At 45.2% G+C, this 19130-nt stretch overlaps 1 protein-coding gene across 4 annotated transcripts in view; it reads left to right on the top strand.

The window, feature by feature from the left end:
* SLC39A5 (solute carrier family 39 member 5) overlaps positions 1–19130 on the top strand; it is a 93462-nt gene that overhangs the window by 26583 nt on the left and 47749 nt on the right. For all 4 annotated transcript variants that reach the window (XM_077297533.1, XM_077297534.1, XM_077297536.1 and 1 more), the window contains exons 2-4: positions 6826–7119; positions 12589–12740; positions 12881–13073. In XM_077297533.1, coding sequence (XP_077153648.1) covers positions 6826–7119; positions 12589–12740; positions 12881–13073 — 639 coding nt within the window. The remainder of the gene's footprint in view (positions 1–6825; positions 7120–12588; positions 12741–12880; positions 13074–19130) is intronic.

Here is a 19130-nt window from a genome sequence, read left to right as displayed (position 1 = left end):
TAATCACTTCATGCACTAATATTACCACGGATGCTAGTCCTGATGGCTGGGGGGCACATTTTCAGGATCAGGTAGTCCAGGGTCTCTGGTCTGGTGCTGAGCTTGAGAATTCCTCTAACGTAAAAGAGTTGAAAGCTGTATTTTATTCCCTGCTCCACTTTCTCCCTCAGCTGAAAGGCTCTCACGCAAGGGTCTTCTCCGACAACACTACCGCAGTGGCTTATCTCAACCATCAAGGAGGTACACGGTCGGAAAATCTTATGGGGATTGCTTCAGACATCATGGAGCTAGCCAAAGGTCACCTACTATCCTTGTCGGCAGTTCATATCAGAGGCATAGACAACTTTCGTGCAGACTTCCTCAGCCGCCACACTCTGCACCAGGGGGAATGGATGCTCAACAGGGAAGTTTTCAAATTAATAACAGCCAAATGGGGTGTACCCCTGATAGACTTGTTCTCCACACGAGCAAATCGTCAGGTCAAGACGTTCGCCTCTCTATGCAGAGAGGACCATCCGGACATATTCGATGCCCTCCATATAACGTGGGCATTCGATCTAGCCTATGCGTTTCCCCCATGGAATCTACTGCCGGTGGTAATAAGAAAAATAAGGGAAGAAGGGGCAAGAGTTCTGCTGATAGCCCCATTCTGGCCCAAGAGGCCATGGTTTTCATGGCTCAGAGCGATGTCAGTTTCAGACCCCTGGATTCTGCCTCAGTCCAAGGACCTTCTATCTCAGGGGCCGTTCCTACACCCTCAAGTAAAAGGAATGAACTTGACTGCCTGGAATTTGAGAGGCAGTTACTAGAGCTTAGAGGTTTTTCTAGAGGACTAATAAATACCCTAATGAAAAGCAGAAAGCCTTCCACCACCAAAATCTATGTTAGAGTTTGGAAGAAGTTTCTTGAATTTCATACCGCACAAATCTCTTCGGAGATTCCTATAATTCCAATACTGGAATTTTTACAGAGGGGTCTGGACTTGGGGCTCTCGGTTAGCACGTTAAAAGTCCAAATTTCGGCTCTAGGAGCTCTCTTTAATTCTGACATTGCGGGCAATAGATGGGTATCTAGGTTTATTTCTGCATGCGAAAGATCAAAACCTATTAAAATACCGCAGATTCCTCAGTGGGATCTGACGTTAGTCCTGGACGCATTGACACAAAGTCCTTTTGAGCCTCTTCAGACAGCCTCATTAAAGCATATCTCATTAAAGACGATATTGTTAGTGGCATTAGTATCTGCCAGAAGGGTGAGTGATCTCCATGCCTTATCTGTAGATCCTCCATTCCTATCAGTGACTTCTGATAGAATAGTGTTAAAGACAGATCCATGTTATCTCCCTAAGGTGGCCACTAATTTTCATAGGTCTCAGGAAATCTTGTTACCTACCTTTTATGAGAGCCACTCAACTCCAGAAGAAGCTAGGCTTCACACCCTAGATGTTAAAAGAGCTGTTCTAACTTATATAGATAGAACTAGGGACTGGAGGGAGAGTAGGGCTCTCTTTGTGTCTTTCCAGGGGAAAAACAAGGGATCCAGAGTCACAAAGAACACACTGTCGCGCTGGATCCGGGATGCTATAGTCTTGGCGTACAGATCTAAAGGAAGAGATCCTCCTCTGCATATCGGAGCACACTCCACTAGAGCCTTATCGACCTCCTGGGCAGAGAGAGCGAACGTGCCAATACACCTTATATGTAAGGCTGCAACTTGGTCTTCGCCTAATACCTTCTATAAACATTATAGGTTAGACCTTTCTGCTGCTTCTGATCTAACCTTTGGGGTTTCGGTTCTCGGCTCAGTTAACCCACCCAATCTATAATCTCTGTAAATCTCTCAGTGGGTGCTGTCGTGGTGAATAGAAAATACCGAATTACTCACCGGTAATGCTCTTTTATAGAGCCCACGACAGCACCCATTCGATTCCCTCCCTTTTCTTTATGTAGTACACGTGGTGTCTTAATAGGGAGTTGTATATAATACAGTATAATGACATGAAGTTGTAAATATGTATATATGTCTAAACCTGTTAAACTAAAAAACCTGGCGGCGGTTCCTCCTATTCTCTGTAAAACAACTGAGGAGCGAGGGGGGGCCGCCCCTTTTATCTCTCTGTAGGTTTCCTGTTCCTAGGGGCGGATCCCCTCTCTCAGTGGGTGCTGTCGTGGGCTCTATAAAAGAGCATTACCGGTGAGTAATTCGGTATTTCAGACAGCGCTAGATATCATAAAAGCCGGCTTTTGCACTCTCCTTCCCAAACCCGACATGATATGAGACATGGTTTACATACAGTAAACCATGTCATATCCCTTTTTTTTTTGCATATTCCACACTACTAATGTTAGTAGTGTGTATGTGCAAAATTTGGGCCCTCTAGCTATTAAATTAAAGGGTTAAATCGCGGAAAAATTTGGCGTGGGCTCCCCCGCAATTTTCTCCGCCAGAGTGGTAAAGCCAGTGACTGAGGGCAGATATTGATAGCCTAGGGAGGTACCATGGTTATTGGCCCCCCCTGGCTAAAAACATCTGCCCCCAGCCACCCCAGAAAAGGCACATCTGGAAGATGCGCCTATTCTGGCACTTGGCCACTCTCTTCCCACTCCAGTGTAGTCGTGGGATATGGGGTAATGAAGGGTTAATGTCACCTTGCTATTGTAAGGTGACATTAAGCCAGATTAATAATGGAGAGGCGTCAATTATGACACCTATCCATTATTAATCCAATAGTACGAAATGGTTAAAAAACACACACATTATTACAAAGTACTTTAATGAAATAAAGACACAGGGTGTTTTAATATTTTATTAGACTCTTAATCCACCTGAAGACCCTCGTTCTGTAAAAAAGGAAAAATAAAAAAACAACAATATCCCATACCTTCCGTCGTTCTCGTCACGTCCCACGATGTAAATCCATCTGAAGGGGTTAAAGCATTTTACACCCAGGAGCTCTGCTTAAGCAGCTGTGCTCATGGTTGTAAAAAGATGGGGAATGAATGGACTGCAGGGGAATGTCCTCATATGAACTCGAGCCTGGGAATTTTTCCCACGCTCGAGTTCATATGAGTTCATCCAGCAGAGGGCGCATCACCGCGACTCAAGGTAACTACAGGACATTCCCCTGCAGTCCATTCATTCCCTGTCTTTTTACAACCACGAGCACTGCATTAGCAGAGCTCCTGGGTGTAAAATGATTTAACCCCTTCAGATGGATTTACATCGTGGGACGTGATCTGAATGACGGAAGGTATGGGATATTGTTGTTTTTTTATTTTTCCTTTTTTACAGAACGAGGGTCAAATTGTTTGGTCCATGTTACCCTTGCGAAAGTAAAGAAAAATTGGGTCTAAACGAAAATTTTTGTGAAAAAAGTCAAATGTTTCCAATTCCATGAATTCCTGTGAAGCACCTGAAGGGTTAATACATTTCTTGAATGTGGTTTTGAGCACCTAGAAGGGTGCAGGTTTTAGAATGGTATCACGTTGGGGTATTTTTTGTCATATACGCCCCTCAAAGTCACTTCAAATGTAATGTAGTTCCTGTAGTTCGAGAAATCACTGATAAACTTTTAACCCTTATAACTTCCTAACAAAAAAAAAATTTCAAAAATTGTGCTGATGTAAAGTAGACATGTGGCAAATGTTATTTCGCTGATGCCCAGGACGGCACCACGGAGAGAGGGGATCCGCCCACCAAGGACAGGAAACCTACAGATAAAAAGGTGGTACCTCTCTCCCGCATCAGTTGGTTTCCTGTCCTTGATGGGAGACCTACAGAAGTCCTTACCTACAGAGGACGAACGTCGTGGCTGCACGTAGAGTTAGTGACATACAGACTCTATCTGCTAACCCCCTTTTCACTCAATTCCTGAATGATAGGGTTGTTCTCCAAACAGACCCAGCGTATCTCCCAAAAGTAGCATCCCGATTCCATAGGACACAAGAGATATCTCTTCCCTCCTTTTGTCCTAACCCCAAAAACAAGGAGGAAGAGTCCTTACATACATTGGATGTTAGGAGATGCCTGATCTATTACAGAGAATCCACCAGGGAGAGTAGGGAGGATGGCTCTCTTTTTGTGTGCTTTCAGGGTTCCCGGAAGCGGAAAAAGGCCTCTGGAGCACCCCCAAGGGCAGTGGCGTACTCGGTACCGGGTCCTTCAGTTCTCAGGGGGATGTCACGGTGGCTGACGCGGTCCATGGCCCTGGGGCGTCCATGTAAAAGGGAAAGGTCTTTAAAGGGGAAATGTTCGTGACGCCACCTGTGGTGTTTGGTCAGGATGACCGACACTGCTTTAAGGAGTCCGCTGGGGTGATGTTATGGCAGCTAGATGGTATACCTTCCCACAGGTGAAGTATGTCCCCAGGGCTTCCCAGTGTATAGATGGTGGATGGTGAGAGGCGCAGTGAAGAACGAGGACACAAGGTTGCAGTCTCTTTACCTTTTACTGAAGGCTTCAGCATCCACAGTCCAGAGCAACAGATCACAGGGCAGGCAGAGTCCGGCCGGTTTGGAGGCAAGTCCAGAGTCCCCTTGTTCAGGTAGAAATCAGTAGCCTTCCTCTAGTGCCGTGGTGTTGTAGTCCCTTACTGCTAAGCTTCTCATAAGGTCCTCACAGATGTTGTAGATGTTATGTCTCTCTCTCTGTCCCCCAGATGGATAGGACAAACCCGTATGACTGGTGGCTTGAGGCGTTTTACAGGGACTCTATCATGCCCCAGCCTCTAAGGGGTGCCACCTTGCTTCCTGGGTGTAGGGGCGGACAGGTAACGTCAAACTAGCTGTCCTGCCAGTCTCTGGAGCAAGGCATAAAGGATCGTTGCTCCCTCAGTGTTCCGGCTACCGGGATTCTGCGCCTCAGAAGGAGGCAGCCTGTGTAGGGCTGTTCCCCTCCTGGAATCCACTCCTTTGCTACGACTTCTTTCACCCTCTCTGCAATACAATTCTCATTCAGTGTCTCTAGAAGCTGCAGCTCTCAGGGCATGCACAGCTCCGTGTCCTTCTTCCTCGATCTCTGACAGGATCCCACCCCTGTCAGGGACCAACTACCTGAGCGAAGCTCAGCCAGCAACTAACTAACTTCCTCCCCAGGCAACCAGTTTTACCTAAGTGTGAAGAGTGCCCTAATAAATAGGAGTAAAGCTCCCCCTGGTGGCCTGGAGTGCAAAATGTGTTGCATGTTTGTGGTACCTGGATTCAGTTGTCCTTCTTTGCCTCCAAACGTAATATCACTCTCCCCTAGAGGAAAATGACATTACAGCAACGACCAAGACCCTGGGGCGCTGCACCTCCAAAGGCACTTTGGCAAGATGGATTACGGACGCCATCAGCCTATCGTACTCATCAAGCGGGGTACCCGTCCTGGGAATATCAGGGCTCACTCACCGAGAGCTGTTGCAACTTCATGGGTGGAGAAGGCCAGAGCCTCAATCGATCAGATATGTAGAGCTGCTACCTGGTCTTCACCATCTACATTCTATAAGCACTATAGATTGGACCTTATCTCCTCTACGGACCTTACCTTCGGTAAAAGGGTTCTGGAAGCTGTGGTCCCTCCCTAAATGTACAATCTCTGCAATTCTCTCCGTGGTGCCGTCATGGGCGTCAGAGAAAAATATAGTTCTTACCGATAACGGTATTTCTCTGAGCCCATGACGGCACCCGTACATTCCCTCCCTTCACTTATGGGTGTGCACATTATTATAGTGCCCTACGCCAATTATCTAAGTATTCACACAGTATCTCAATTAAGTTTCAAGTAATGCTAAAATCAAGACTCTATTTCTTAGTCTCCCATCATTCTCTAGTAAACAACTGATGCGGGAGAGAGGTACCGCCTTTTTATCTGTAGGTTTCCTGTCCTTGGTGGGCGGATCCCTTCTCTCTGTGGTGCCGTCATGGGCTCAGAGAAATACCGTTATCGATAAGAACTATATTTTTAATAACTATTGTGTGGCATGACTCTGATTTAAGGGCTTAAAAATTAAAAGTTTGAAAATTGCAAAATTTCTGATTATTTTTTTTTTATTGCACCCATTGACTTCTTTTGCGGGATGCGATCCGTTTTCTTATTACAATCGCAGCATGCTGTGTTTTTTTTTTTCTCCAGCCCGATCGTGATCCAATCCAAGCTGGAAAAAAACACACAGACGAGTAAACAATCATAGATTAACATTGGTCCAAATTCAATCCGATTTTTTTTTCTTTTTAATCGGATTGAATTGTCCGATTTCATTGCAAGTTTGCATCAGCCCACTTTTTTTTTTATTGGCAAGTCTCGGCCGAGTCTCGATGCCAATCGCAGACTGCTTCGATTTTACACGCATGTCAAATATGCCTGAAGAAAAAAAAAACGCTGATGTGATCTGCCCCATAGAGTAACACAGGGCCAAGTGCTATTTTACAGTAGTGTGACTTACAGTTATAAGTTCTGAACTTCTTATTATCATTAATTTTATTTTTGGCTTTCCTATGTATCCATACAAATATTGTCTGCCAAACTTTCCAGTCCCCACTCCCCACTCCTTTTCAAAAAAGTTAAAGAAAAACTCAATTTGAACTTTCTTGATGATCGTCTGCCTCTAAAAACGACATTATACTTGTAATTTTGATTATTTAAATTTTCTCCTAAAACATCCTACCCTCTGAATAACATTGCAAAATGTTTATGGCAAGGAGGCGGTTGAGGGTTTAAGCAAATGTGGCAAATGAGCATTGTCACATTCCTGGACACGTTAAGAAAGGAAACATCTGTCCCAACTGGCCAACATGTTCTTGTCATTTTGGTTTTGTGTAACATTGAAGTGTTTGTTCGTCCTAACAGATGCAGCTCCACAAGGCCAGGCTCCTGCTCCTCAGCCTGTGGACTTCCTGGACTTTGTCTGCATGTTTGGACAAAGATATCATTCCAAATGCTCCTTCAAATGGAAACCAATCTACAGAAAAGGCTCTGCAGGTTAGAAGAACTGAATGGCAGAATGGATCTTATCTGGAAGAGGCTGAGAAAGAACAAGGATATTATCTTAAGCAGCTGTTTCATCTGTATGGCGAGAATGATACCTTAACTTATGAAGGACTCACTTTATTGCTGAAAAACCTTGGACTTGGAGAAGTGCAGGTGACTGGTAAAATGATCATACAATTATGGTAAAATGGTACAGAAATATTGTTTAATTCACAATGCGACAGTATGTACTCTTAGACCAGGTTAACGCAGTGTTGCTGTTTTTAATTTGCTTTATTATTTTAAAGTAACATTTAAACATATAAATAAATCATGAAAGTAAACGGGAGATACATTTGTCTACACTGCTTATCCGTCTTTTTTATGATAAAGGCTTTTGTTTGCACCATCTTGGTGCTCTGGTGAAACTCAACCACAGACTGGGCTTTATAGGAGATAATTATGCGTATAGATATATTTTTAAAAAATATTGTAAACCTAAATGTTTGCATCAGACATCTTTCCTATCCAAAAATAAGGAAATAAAAATACCATACGTATAGTTGGTATCTCCACATCGATAAAAAGTCAAATTAATCAAAATCTTACATTATTTACCCCCCCAAAAAATCTAAAAAATAATAATAATAATAATAATTTTTATTTATATAGCGCCAACATATTCCGCAGCGCTTTACAACTTATAGAGGGGACTTGTACAGACAATAGACATTACAGCATAACAGAAATCACAGTTCAAAATAGATACCAGGAGGAATGAGGGCCCTGCTCGCAAGCTTACAACCTATGAGGAAAAGGGGAGACACGAGAGGTGGATGGTAACAATTGCTTTAGTTATTTGGACCAGCCATAGTGTAAGGCTCGGGTGTTCATGTAAAGCTGCATGAACCAGTTAACAGCCTAAGTATGTAGCAGTACAGACACAGAGTGCTAGTAACTGCATAAAGTGTATGAGAACATGATGCGAGGAACCTGATGATTATGTTTTTTTTTTTTTTTTTTAATAGGCCACACAGGGATAGTTAGGTTAATGCGTTGAGGCGGTAGGCCAGTCTGAACAAATGCGTTTTTAGGGCACGCTTAAAACTGTGGGGATTGGGGATTAATCGTATTAACCTGGGTAGTGCATTCCAAAGAATCGGCACAGAACGTGTAAAGTCTTGGAGATGGGAATGTGAGGTTCTGATTATTGAGGATGCTAACCTGAGGTCATTAGCGGAGGGGAGAACACGGGTAGGGTGGTAGACTGAGACCAGAGAGGAGATGTAGGGTGGTGCTGAGCCATGGAGTGCTTTGTGGATGAGGGTAGTAGTTTTGTACTGGATTCTGGAGTGGATGGGTAGCCAGTGTAATGACTGGCACAAGGTAGAGGCATCGGTGTAACGGTTGGTGAGGAATATGATCCTGGCAGCAGCATTCAGGACAGATTGGAGCGGGGAGAGTTTGGTAAGAGGGAGGCCGAATTAGTAGAGAGTTACAATAGTCCAGACGAGAATGAATAAGTGAGACAGTAAGAGTTTTTGCAGAGTCGAAAGTAAGAAAAGGACGAATTCTAGAAATGTTTTTGAGATGCAGATAAGAAGAGCGAGCCAGTGATCGGATGTGGGGGGTGAATGAAAGCTCGGAATCAAGGATGACCCCAAGGCAGTGGGCATGTTGCTTTGGAGTAATGGTGGAACCGCACACGGAGATGGCAATGTCAGGCAAAGGTAGGTTAGTAGAGGGAGAGAACACGAGGAGTTCAGTTTTTGACAGGTTCAGTTTCAGATAGAGGGAGGACATGATGTTAGAGACAGCGGTAAGACAATCACTGGTGTTTTCTAAAAAGGTCGGCATGAAAGCAGGAGAAGAGGTGTATAATTGGGTGTCGTCAGCATAGAGATGGTACTGGAAACCAAATCTAATGATTGTTTGTCCAATAGGGGCAGTATACAAAGAGAGGAGGGGGCCTAGGACTGATCCTTGAGGAACCCCAACAGTAAGGGGAAGGTGAGAGGAGGAGGAACCAGCAAAACATACAGTGAAGGATCGATCAGAGAGATAGGAGGAGAACCAGGAGAGAACGGTGTCCTTGAGGCCGATGGAGCGGAGCATAGTGAGGAGGAGCTGATGATCCACAGTGTCGAATGCTGCGGAGAGATCCAAGAGAATTAGCATGGAGTAGTGACCATTAGATTTAGCTGTTAGTAGGTCATTAGAGACTTTAGTGAGGGCAGTTTCAGTAGAGTGTAAAGAGCGGAAGCCAGATTGAAGAGGGTCGAGAAGAAAGTTATCTGAGAGATAGCGGGTAAGACGGGAGTGGACCAGGCGTTCGAGGAGTTTAGAGATGAAGGGAAGATTAGAGACAGGTCTATAATTAGCGGCACAATTTTCATCGAGGGAGGGTTTTTTAAGTAATGGATGTATGATGGCATGCTTAAATGAGGAGGGAAAAATACCGGAAGTGAGGGAAAGGTTGAATATTTTTGTTAAGTGAGAGGTGACAGCCGGGGAAAGGGACTGGAGGAGATGTGACGGAATGGGGTCACTGGTGCAAGTGGTCGGGCGATAAGATGCAAGGAGCCTGCTTACTTCTTCTTCTGTAACTGGTTAAAAGTCAGAGAGTGAACTAGATGCAGTGGGGGAGGGAGGACAGTGCATGGTATGAAGAGATTGGGAGATGATTTCCTGTCGAATGTGGTCAATTTTTTCTTTGAAGTAATTGGCCAGATCGTCAGCGCGGAGATCTGTGGTTGGGGCCTGCTCTCTTGGGTTGAGTAGGGACTGGAAAGTGTCGAAGAGACGTTTAGGGTTATTGGACAGCGAGGTGATGAGGGTGTTGAAATAGGTTTGTTTGGAGAGGTGAAGGGCAGAGTTGTATGTTTTTAGCATGAACTTATAATGGATGAAATCTTCGGGTAGATTAGATTTTCTCCACAGACGTTCAGCGCGCCTGGAGCACCGCTGCAGGAAACGTGTTTGCAGCGTGTGCCACGGTTGTCGCCGTCTGTGTCGAGTTGTTCTATGTATAGGAGGTGCAGCTTCATCCAGGGCACTTTGCAGGGTTTCATTGTAATGCTTCACAGCAGAATCAGGACATGAGATGGAGAAGATTGGGGCCAATGAGGACTGCAAGTTCTTCATAAGTTTCTGGGTGTTAATGGCCTGTATGTTTCTATAAGTGTGGAAAGTGGGGGTGACCTGTGCAGGATGGCAGTTCTTGATAGAGAATGAAAGAAGGTTGTGGTCAGAGAGCGGGAGAGGGGAGTTTGTGAAATCATCCAGTGAGCAAAGCTGGGAGAAGACCAAGTCAAGGGAGTTTCCATCTTCATGCGCTGGAGAGTTAGTATGCTGAAAGAGGAGGTTAGAGATAAAAGGTGAGAAGCAGATGGGGAGAGGGGAGAAGCAATGGGGATGTTGAAATCACCCATGATGAGGGTGGGGGTGTCACAGGAGAGAAAGTGTGGAAGCCAGGTGGCAAAATGATTCAGGAACTGATGAGAGGGGCCGGGAGGACGATACACCACCGCCACTCGCATGGAGAAGGAGACGTAGAGTCTGACAGCATGGACCTCAAAGGAAGGGAATACAAGTGAGGGTACTTGGGGAATAACTTGGAAGGTACATTTGGGTGAAAGGAGCAGACCAACACCTCCACCTGCTCTGTTGTCTGATCTTGGGGTATGAGAAAAGTGTAGTCCACCATATGAAAGAGCAGCAGCAGCGGTGGTGTCTGACTGCTGGATCCAGGTTTCAGTAAGAGCCAGGAGATTAAGAGAATTAGAAAGGAAGAAGTGATGAATGAAGGAGAGTTTATGCACTTTTTCATTATTTCACTGCATTTTTTTTCCTATTATTCAGGATAACATACTGTAAAATAAAAAATGGTATCATTGAAAAGTACAACTTGTCCACCCAAACATCAAGCTTTCATACAGCTGTGTCAACAAAAAAAAAAGCTATGACTTTTGAAAGTAGAAGAAAAAAAAATGAAAGCTCAAATATGATAAATTGCCGATCCTGAAGGACTTAAGTGGGGCATCAGTATAATGAATTCCTTTAGCTGTGATTGACAGTGCCCCTTTCCAGTAAGCCCCGCTTACAACCTATCCAGTGATTAGGTAACAACTTTAGTTTGGCTTAAACAACCATTTTAACACCAAAGTGTCTTGGTCCTTAACAGGGTTTGAACACATGCAACACATCCATTGTGATATACGCCATTAGGTTTCTCAATATGACCCTCAAAAACAACGCTACAGCAGTGATAAATCGTGTTTTGAAGTTCTGTACAAATGTGTCTAGAAATGCACGGGGTCGGGATGAAGCTTTTCCAGGTCCTCAGCCTTGCGCTGTATTGCTTGCCTGCCACCACTCTCCTCTGGCAGTTTGACAGGTTATGAACTCCGATATAATTCTGTTGTGGCTCATAAAGTCTCCTGACAAGCTAATATTCATATCTTGGGGTTGGGGTTCAAGTTTGCAGTCAGTCTATATAACTACATGCTTGGCATAGGTGGTTTTCCTGTATTGGATGCTGCCCTTCCCGTGGTTGTTCCTTCCCGGGGAAAGGCCTGGCTATTCACTGCTTGCGTTGAGAAACACGTGATGGTGTCTCCGCAGCTATCCCACATGCATTTGCATATTTCCCATAAGGGATGGGGGCAGTGTTCTGGATCACTGCGTTGAGAAACACGTGATGGTGTCTCCGCGGTGTTGGATGTTTTGGTCTCCCCGAGGCCAATCATCTGTGCCTTTACAGTCTATATAACTACAGACTTGTGAATTCTCAGGATTCATCGGTGCTGGAAGCGGGCGGTTGTATTACTCCAGGTATGGGATTTGCATACATGCGGTCACATGCCAATTAGACATACGTGGCCTTGCTAAATAGAAGTAAATTGAGCGAGGCTGGACATGTCTAGTTGGAATGTGGCCGGAAGTATGCAAAACACCTACTTGCAGTCATAAGACTGCTCCGCTCCCTACGCCAGAACCAGTGAATCCTGACTGCACGCACTGTAAGGAGTCACAAACATGGAGTCACTGCAGATTTGAACCCTGAGCCTGGTCAATCTCTTCAATTGGTTGCCAAATGATTTTTCTCCAGAATGTTTATGGCAACTTAAATCCTGGTTTACACATTCACATTGGGTATTTGTTGCTGAATTTTGGATGCATGTTGCAAAGAAAAAAAAAATAGAGAATCATGTATTTACTGGCCTAAAATGTTTGCGTTGAAGCGTTAATACCGCACTTGGCACAATTATTCCCCATACACTAGGAGGGCGCTCAGCAAGTTTACGTAGAGACTTCAGAATTATTGTAGAAAGAAGGAATGAAAATGTGGCACTCACCCATACCCATGAGTGCCAAAGACTTTATTCCACATTAGTAAAGTGGCAGCATAGTAACATATAGCATCCTCCAGTATACGGACATCAGCCATTTCTGCAGTATGCCGGATACTACCACGCTGTAATTTTACTACAGTAATTTAGAATAAAGTCTTTGGAACATTTTTGCACGGCTGATTGACGCAATGTAATTCCTTCTTTCTACAATAATTTTGAACTAAAATGTGTTATGACGCTAAACTAATAGAGACAAGTTCTCATTTCTGCTTTTCTTCCACACCCCCAGGTTGTCCAGATACAACATCGAGAACTAGGACATGATCACGTCTCTCATCTGGATATCCTTGATGTTCAAGAAAAGAAACACAGCCATGTGCACTCCGCCAAGGAACATCAATCTGTCCTCTTAAACCCTGAGGAGACCCAGTATAATGCCAGGTACATTTTACAGCACAATCAATAAAAGCGGAAAATCAGAAAACTGAATTTGTGTTTTTTGTGGACTTTGTGTCATTAATCATTTTATTTTACAAATGTCTGACGATTAAACTCTATTTTTTTTCTCTCTGTGAGAATAGTGACATCTCAGATACATCACACAAGATGAATGTACCACATCCAGTAACAAAAGAGCCAGAAACCACAAAAAATCCAGCCCATGATAGGAAAAGAGTAAATGTGAACCAGCTGCAAACACAGTGGCAACCCACAGACATCCTGCAGCACTTGCTACATCTTCATCATTCGGAGAAAACCCACCAGCATGAAGACGTAAGTCTCCCCTGATTTGCAGGATTCTTATCTCATTTCTAAATGATCACTGCTCCTCTTAAGCCTCAGGTAGACGTTTGTTTTAAAAGTACGTGTTCCATCAGTGTTTTTCCTGGATAGAACACATACCCATCATAGTCTCTAGTACTGTATACGTGTCTGCAAGGTTTTTCCATGGACCATCTGCTAAAAAAGTATCAGAGACGTCCGTTATTGAATAGGGGCAGATGTGCAGTACTCGACCATGGCCATTTAATAGTTGATGGAGCTGTGCTGTGCAACTCTTCAACTGGGCACTTCAAGCCGCCGGTGGACCAGGAACAGCTGATCAGTGGTGTGATGGGTGTTGCAGCCCCACCAGTCATATATTGCTGAACTATTCTATGGATAGGCCATCAGTGTAAAAATCCCTTTTAATTAGTACATTTGGCCACTGAAAACAGCTGATCCACAGGAGTAGCAGGTATTGAAACCCCAACCCACCATCCCATGTTCAGATCTAGATAGGCCATCAATGTATTAGTCTTGGTAACCCTTTTAAGGGAAGGTTTACATCCTGTTATTCTCTCTGTTGAGCATCATAGGTGTTATACCCAATTCTGCTATGTAAATATATCAGGTCTTTATATGAGTTTTATCATTAATTTTATTGGAGATGGTTCTCATCATGCTATTTTCTCTGCTGAGCTCACTGTCCAAGAGTGGGGGTTACACTTTAACACCAGTATCCTATTGTGCCCGCGGACCAGGGCCGGCTCCAGGTTTTCGTGGGCCCCGGGCGATAGAGTCTCAGTGGGCCCCTTTGACACATACCACAATTCATGATGCACAGACATGGCAGAGAAATATAGGTATAGTACAATGCCAAAGATTTCACTTGCTTCTTGCATTACATGAGTGATATCTATTGTAAATTCTACAATAGGTCAGAAACCGGACAGTATAGTCCTCCATACAGTATTACGCTCACCACATAGCGCTCCATGCGGAATAATTAAACCCATATATTGTTCCAATACAGTATTATGTGCACCACATAGAGCTCCATAAGGAATTATGAGCCCCATATATTTCTCCATAAAGTATTACGCTCACCACATAGTGCTCCATAGAGAATAATGAGCCCCGTATATTTCTCCATACAGTATTACGCTTACCACATAGTGCTCCATACAGAATAATGAGACCCATATATTGCTCCATACAGTATTATGGGAACCATATAGTGCTCCATACAGAATCACGAGCCCCATATATTGCTCCTTACAGTATTATGGGCACCACATATTGCTCCATACAGAATAATGAGCCCCATATATTGCTCCATACAGTATTATGGGCACCACATAGTGCTCCATACAGAATAATGAGCCCCATATATTGACCATACATTATTATGGGCACCACATAGTGATCCATAGAGAATAATGAGCCCCATATATTGCTCCATACAGTATTATGGGCACCATATATTGCTCCATACCGAATGATCCCCATATATTGCCCCATAAAGCAGTATGGGCACCACATAGTGCTCCATATGGAATAATGAGCCCCAACTATTGTTCCATACAGTATCATGAGCACCATATATTGCTCCATACAGAATGAGCCCCATATACTTCTCCATACAGTATTATGGGCACCACATAGTGCTCCATAAAGAATAATGAGCCCTATATATTGCTCCATACAGTATTATGGGCACCATATAGTGTTCCATATATAATAATGATCCCCATATAATGCTCCATACATAATGGGCTCCATATAATGCTCCATACAGAATAATGAGCCCCATATATTGACCATACAGTATTATGGGCATCACATAGTGATCCATAGAGAATAATGAGCCCTATATATTGCTCCACACAGTATTATGGGCACCATATAGTGTTCCATATAGAATAATGATCCCCATATAATGCTCCATACATAATGGGCTCCATATAAAGCTCCATACAGAATGGGCCCCATATGATGCTCCAGTGTATCATGGGCCCCATATGATGCTCCATGTTTAATGGGCCCAATATAATGCTCCATATATAAGAGGCCCCATATGATGCTTCATATATAATTGACCCTATATGATTCTCAATATATAATGGGCCCTATAGGATGCTCCATATATAATGGGCCCCATATGATATGATTATCCATATATAATGGGCCCCATATATGATGCTCCAGTGTATGATGGGCCCCATATAATGCTCTATATATAATGGGCCCCATATATGATGCTCCAGTGTATGATGGGCCCCATATAATGCTCCATATGTAATGGGTCCCATATGATGGACCCCATATATTGCTCCAAACATGAAAAAAAATAAAAATGAAATCCTCACCTCTCCTCGCTGGCCACTGGTCTGCTCCGGACACTTCAGCATTGGCGTCTTCTGGCTCTCTGCACTGTGACATTGCGCCCTCTGATCTGAAACGTCACAGTCAGGAGACGCAGAAGACGCCGCAGTGGAGGAACGGGGAGTGGAAAGCTTCTCAAATGCTGGGGCCCTGAGCAAGCGGGTGGGGGCCTATTCGCAGGCACTGGCACAGGCACTGGGCCCTCCTGAATGCTCAAGGCCCTGAGCACTTGCCCGGGTGCTGACGCTGGCTCTGCCCCAGACGTAAGCTTTGACTTAAAAACATATATTGAAAGTTTGAATTTCGTTTGCTGTTTTTTCCAGCAATACCTATGATTTTGCCAGATACAATAACATAGTTATCAATCAGCACTATAGTGTACAATGAAAAAGACAGACAGTGCAGAATAGAAGTGGAGCGCCCCCACACCGCCGCAGGGCCGAGGGGTACCCGGAGCCGGGCCTCTAGGTCTCAGTCCTGGGGTTGTCACGGTGGCTAGACCCGGTCCGTCTGTCAGTGGGGGACGTCCGGTGCAATAAGTCGTGTTGTAACGGTGCAGTTGTGGGGTGCAGGTCGCGGTAAATAACGAGGACACCAGGTTGCAGTCTCTTTACCTCTTTACTGGAGATCTCTGAGTCCTCAGTCCAGAATACGGTTCACCAGGCTGCGCAAGTCCGGCCGGTCCAATGGCACCTCCAGAGTTCACTTCACAGGTGGAAATCGGTGCCTTCCTTCCTAGCGCTATGTGTTGTAGTCCTTCCCTGCTGTGCTTACGGAAAGTACCCCACAACCGTTGTGTCTGTTTCTTAAGTTCCCTCACAACTCGATTAAATGATGTTCTTCTAATCTTCCGTCCCTTCCTGATGTTACAGTTGGAACGGCACCCGTTTGTCGGATAGGCCTGGAGTTCTTCCGGGACCCTAGAGACGCCCCTCTCCCGCAATTGCCTCCCAAGACTTCATAGGTGATATGTGTTAGACAGCCCGCCTTAAACTGACTGTCCTGCCGCTGTTTAGAGTATTGCTTGAAGCTGAATGTTATAATACTCCCTCGGCGTTCCGGCCACCGGTAATGCGCCTCAGTAGGGTGTTGCTCCGGTCTTACAGCACGACCCCTACTGGAATTCTCCTATTGCTTGATCTCGTTTCTCACTCAGCACAATCTATCTCGCTTCTAGTCCTTTCTTGGGTCTCGCCGCTTCCCGGAGCTGGCGCGGACCCGTTACGTTCTTTCCAATGCCAAGCCTCTGTCAGGATCCCACCCCTGACAGAGACCCTACTGTCTCTTCCTCCACAACACCCTCTGCCACTAGGTGTTGCTTCGTCCAATCCAGTCAGCTTTCTGATCTAACTTCCTGCCTGACCCCCAGTTTACCCACTATGGTGGGGAGTGGCCTAATGAATAGCACCCTTAGCTCCCCCCGGAGGCCCAGCTGTGAAATGTATTGGTGTCTGTGATACCTGATCAGATGAACTCCTTCAGTGCCATCGGACGCACCGTAGCTCCCCATAGTGGCGGAGCCACAGTACTGCAACAACCAGGACTCTGGGGCGCTGCAGAAGCACTCCCATCAAAGTTTTTATTCTCTTGATACATTGCAGCCATCATATTATATAGCACTGTGTACTTACAATTGCTCATTTTGCCGTTCTACCCATCTACAGTTGTGGCCAAAAGTACTGACACCCCTGCAATTCTGTCAGATAATACTCAGTTTCTTCCTGAAAATGATTGCAAACACAAATTCTTAGGTATTATTATCTTCATTTAATTTGTCTTAAATGAAAAAACACAAAAGAGAATGAAGCAAAAAGCAAAACATTGATCATTTCACACAAAACTCCAAAAATAGGCCAGACAAAAGTATTGGCACCCTCAGCCTAATACTTGGTTGCACAACCTTTAGCCAAAATAACTGCAACCAACCGCTTCTGATAACCATCAATGAGTTTCTTACAATGCTCTGCTGGAATTTTAGACCATTCTTCTTTGGCAAACTGCTCCAGGTCCCTGATATTTGAAGGGTGCCTTCTCCAAACTGCCATTTTCTCAGTCGCCCATGACAGCACTACCAGAGAGAGGGGATCCGCCCTTCAGGGACAGGAAACCTACAGGATAAAAGGGCGGAACCTTCTAGGACGGTAAATGCTAAAGAAGACCGGAACCTGAAGACCGACTGAGGAATCCGGAGCCGGCCAGTCCGAGTTCTGGCAGCGGGGAGGCCCCTGCCACGGCTGGTGCGGTGTCCGAGGCCGCCACGGCTACGACCGATGGGTCCGGAGCGTGAGCGGGGGGAAGCGCAGCCGCCACTCCGGATAGGAGTTAGGGGCTCCCGGCATTCTGCCGCGCACAGGGCACCTGCATCCCAAGATGGCGCCGCATCGGATGTGGTGAGAGGACTTCCGGTTCGAAGGCGGCGCAGTGAGTGAGGTACACCAAGATGGCGCTGCCCCGGAACCGGATTTCTTCATTTCCGGGTCCCTGACTGCGCAGTAGAGTTTTTTGAAAAAAAAAAAAGACGAACGCTTCCTCAATAATGCAGCCATAGGGGGAGCGGCTGATAATAAGCGCCAGCTTTAAAAAAGGAGGTGGTCATGGAAGCTCCTTGCTGCATGCTGTCCCAAGGTAGTACCATGGAAGACAGCGATCAGCAGCTCCAGCCGCCGCCACAGCAGCAGCAGCGCCACCACCAGCGACCGAAGCCGGACGCACAGAAGAAACGAACTTCTGCTGGCACCCGGAGTTCTCGGTCTGGTAGCCATTCCACGCAGCATAGCAAGAACTCCTGCGTGGTGAACCAGCTACCGTCTACGGATCTCACACTTCAGGATCCTACCCCTCCTCCAGAACTGGTACCTCAGATTAGTGAGTGATCTTCGTGAAAGCTCATTTTTTGTAATTGGGGTCCCTCTTCTCCGTTTATCTTAGGCAAGGAAGAGAACGGGAAAAACAAAACACAGAACCTGCCCCTTGTGCGAAAAAGCTTTACCGCAATCTTGGGATAAGAAGTTATGTGACTCCTGTACAGGACGAGTCCTCTGTGAGGAGACCCCAAACTTCGCCTCTGAGTTACGATCCGTAATTAAATCAGAGGTGGAAACTGTGTTTAACTCCCTTAAAGGTGAAAAGAAAGTCAGTAGGAAAGAACCTATTCCTTATAGGAATTCTGATTCTTCCAGCTCTGAGAGTAGAAACTCAGATACACAGGACTTCTCCTTCTCTTCTTCGGATAATGAGAGTGGAGGTCGTCATTGCTTCCCCCTAGATGAGGTTGACGGCCTTGTAAAGGCAGTAAGATCGACGATGGGGGTATTGGACCCTTGACGTTGCGGTAGCTAAGGCCTCAAAAAGATTTGCATTACCATTCGAGGATATGGGAACCCTGAAAGATCCTCTTGATAAAAGAGCAGATACTTTTCTTAAAGGGGCCTGGGAGTCAGCAGGGGGATGTTTAAGACCAGCCATAGCAGCTGCTTGCACGTCACGATCCCTAATGATCTGGGTTGACAACTTAGAAAAACAGCTAAGGGATGGGGTGCCCAGAAATAAGGTATTAGAGTCTATCCCTATGACTAGAGGAGCCGCGGCATTTTTGGCAGAATCATCCGCCGACTCAATTAAGCTAGCTTCTAAATCTGCAGCTCTTTCGAATGCAGCGCATAGAACCTTATGGCTAAAGAGCTG

The sequence above is a fragment of the Ranitomeya variabilis genome, chromosome 3 (assembly GCF_051348905.1).
Source record: "Ranitomeya variabilis isolate aRanVar5 chromosome 3, aRanVar5.hap1, whole genome shotgun sequence".
Taxonomy (NCBI): Eukaryota; Metazoa; Chordata; class Amphibia; order Anura; family Dendrobatidae; genus Ranitomeya; species Ranitomeya variabilis.
The sequence above is the reverse complement of the archived record's forward strand: the minus strand, read 5'-3'. Positions and strand labels throughout refer to the sequence as shown.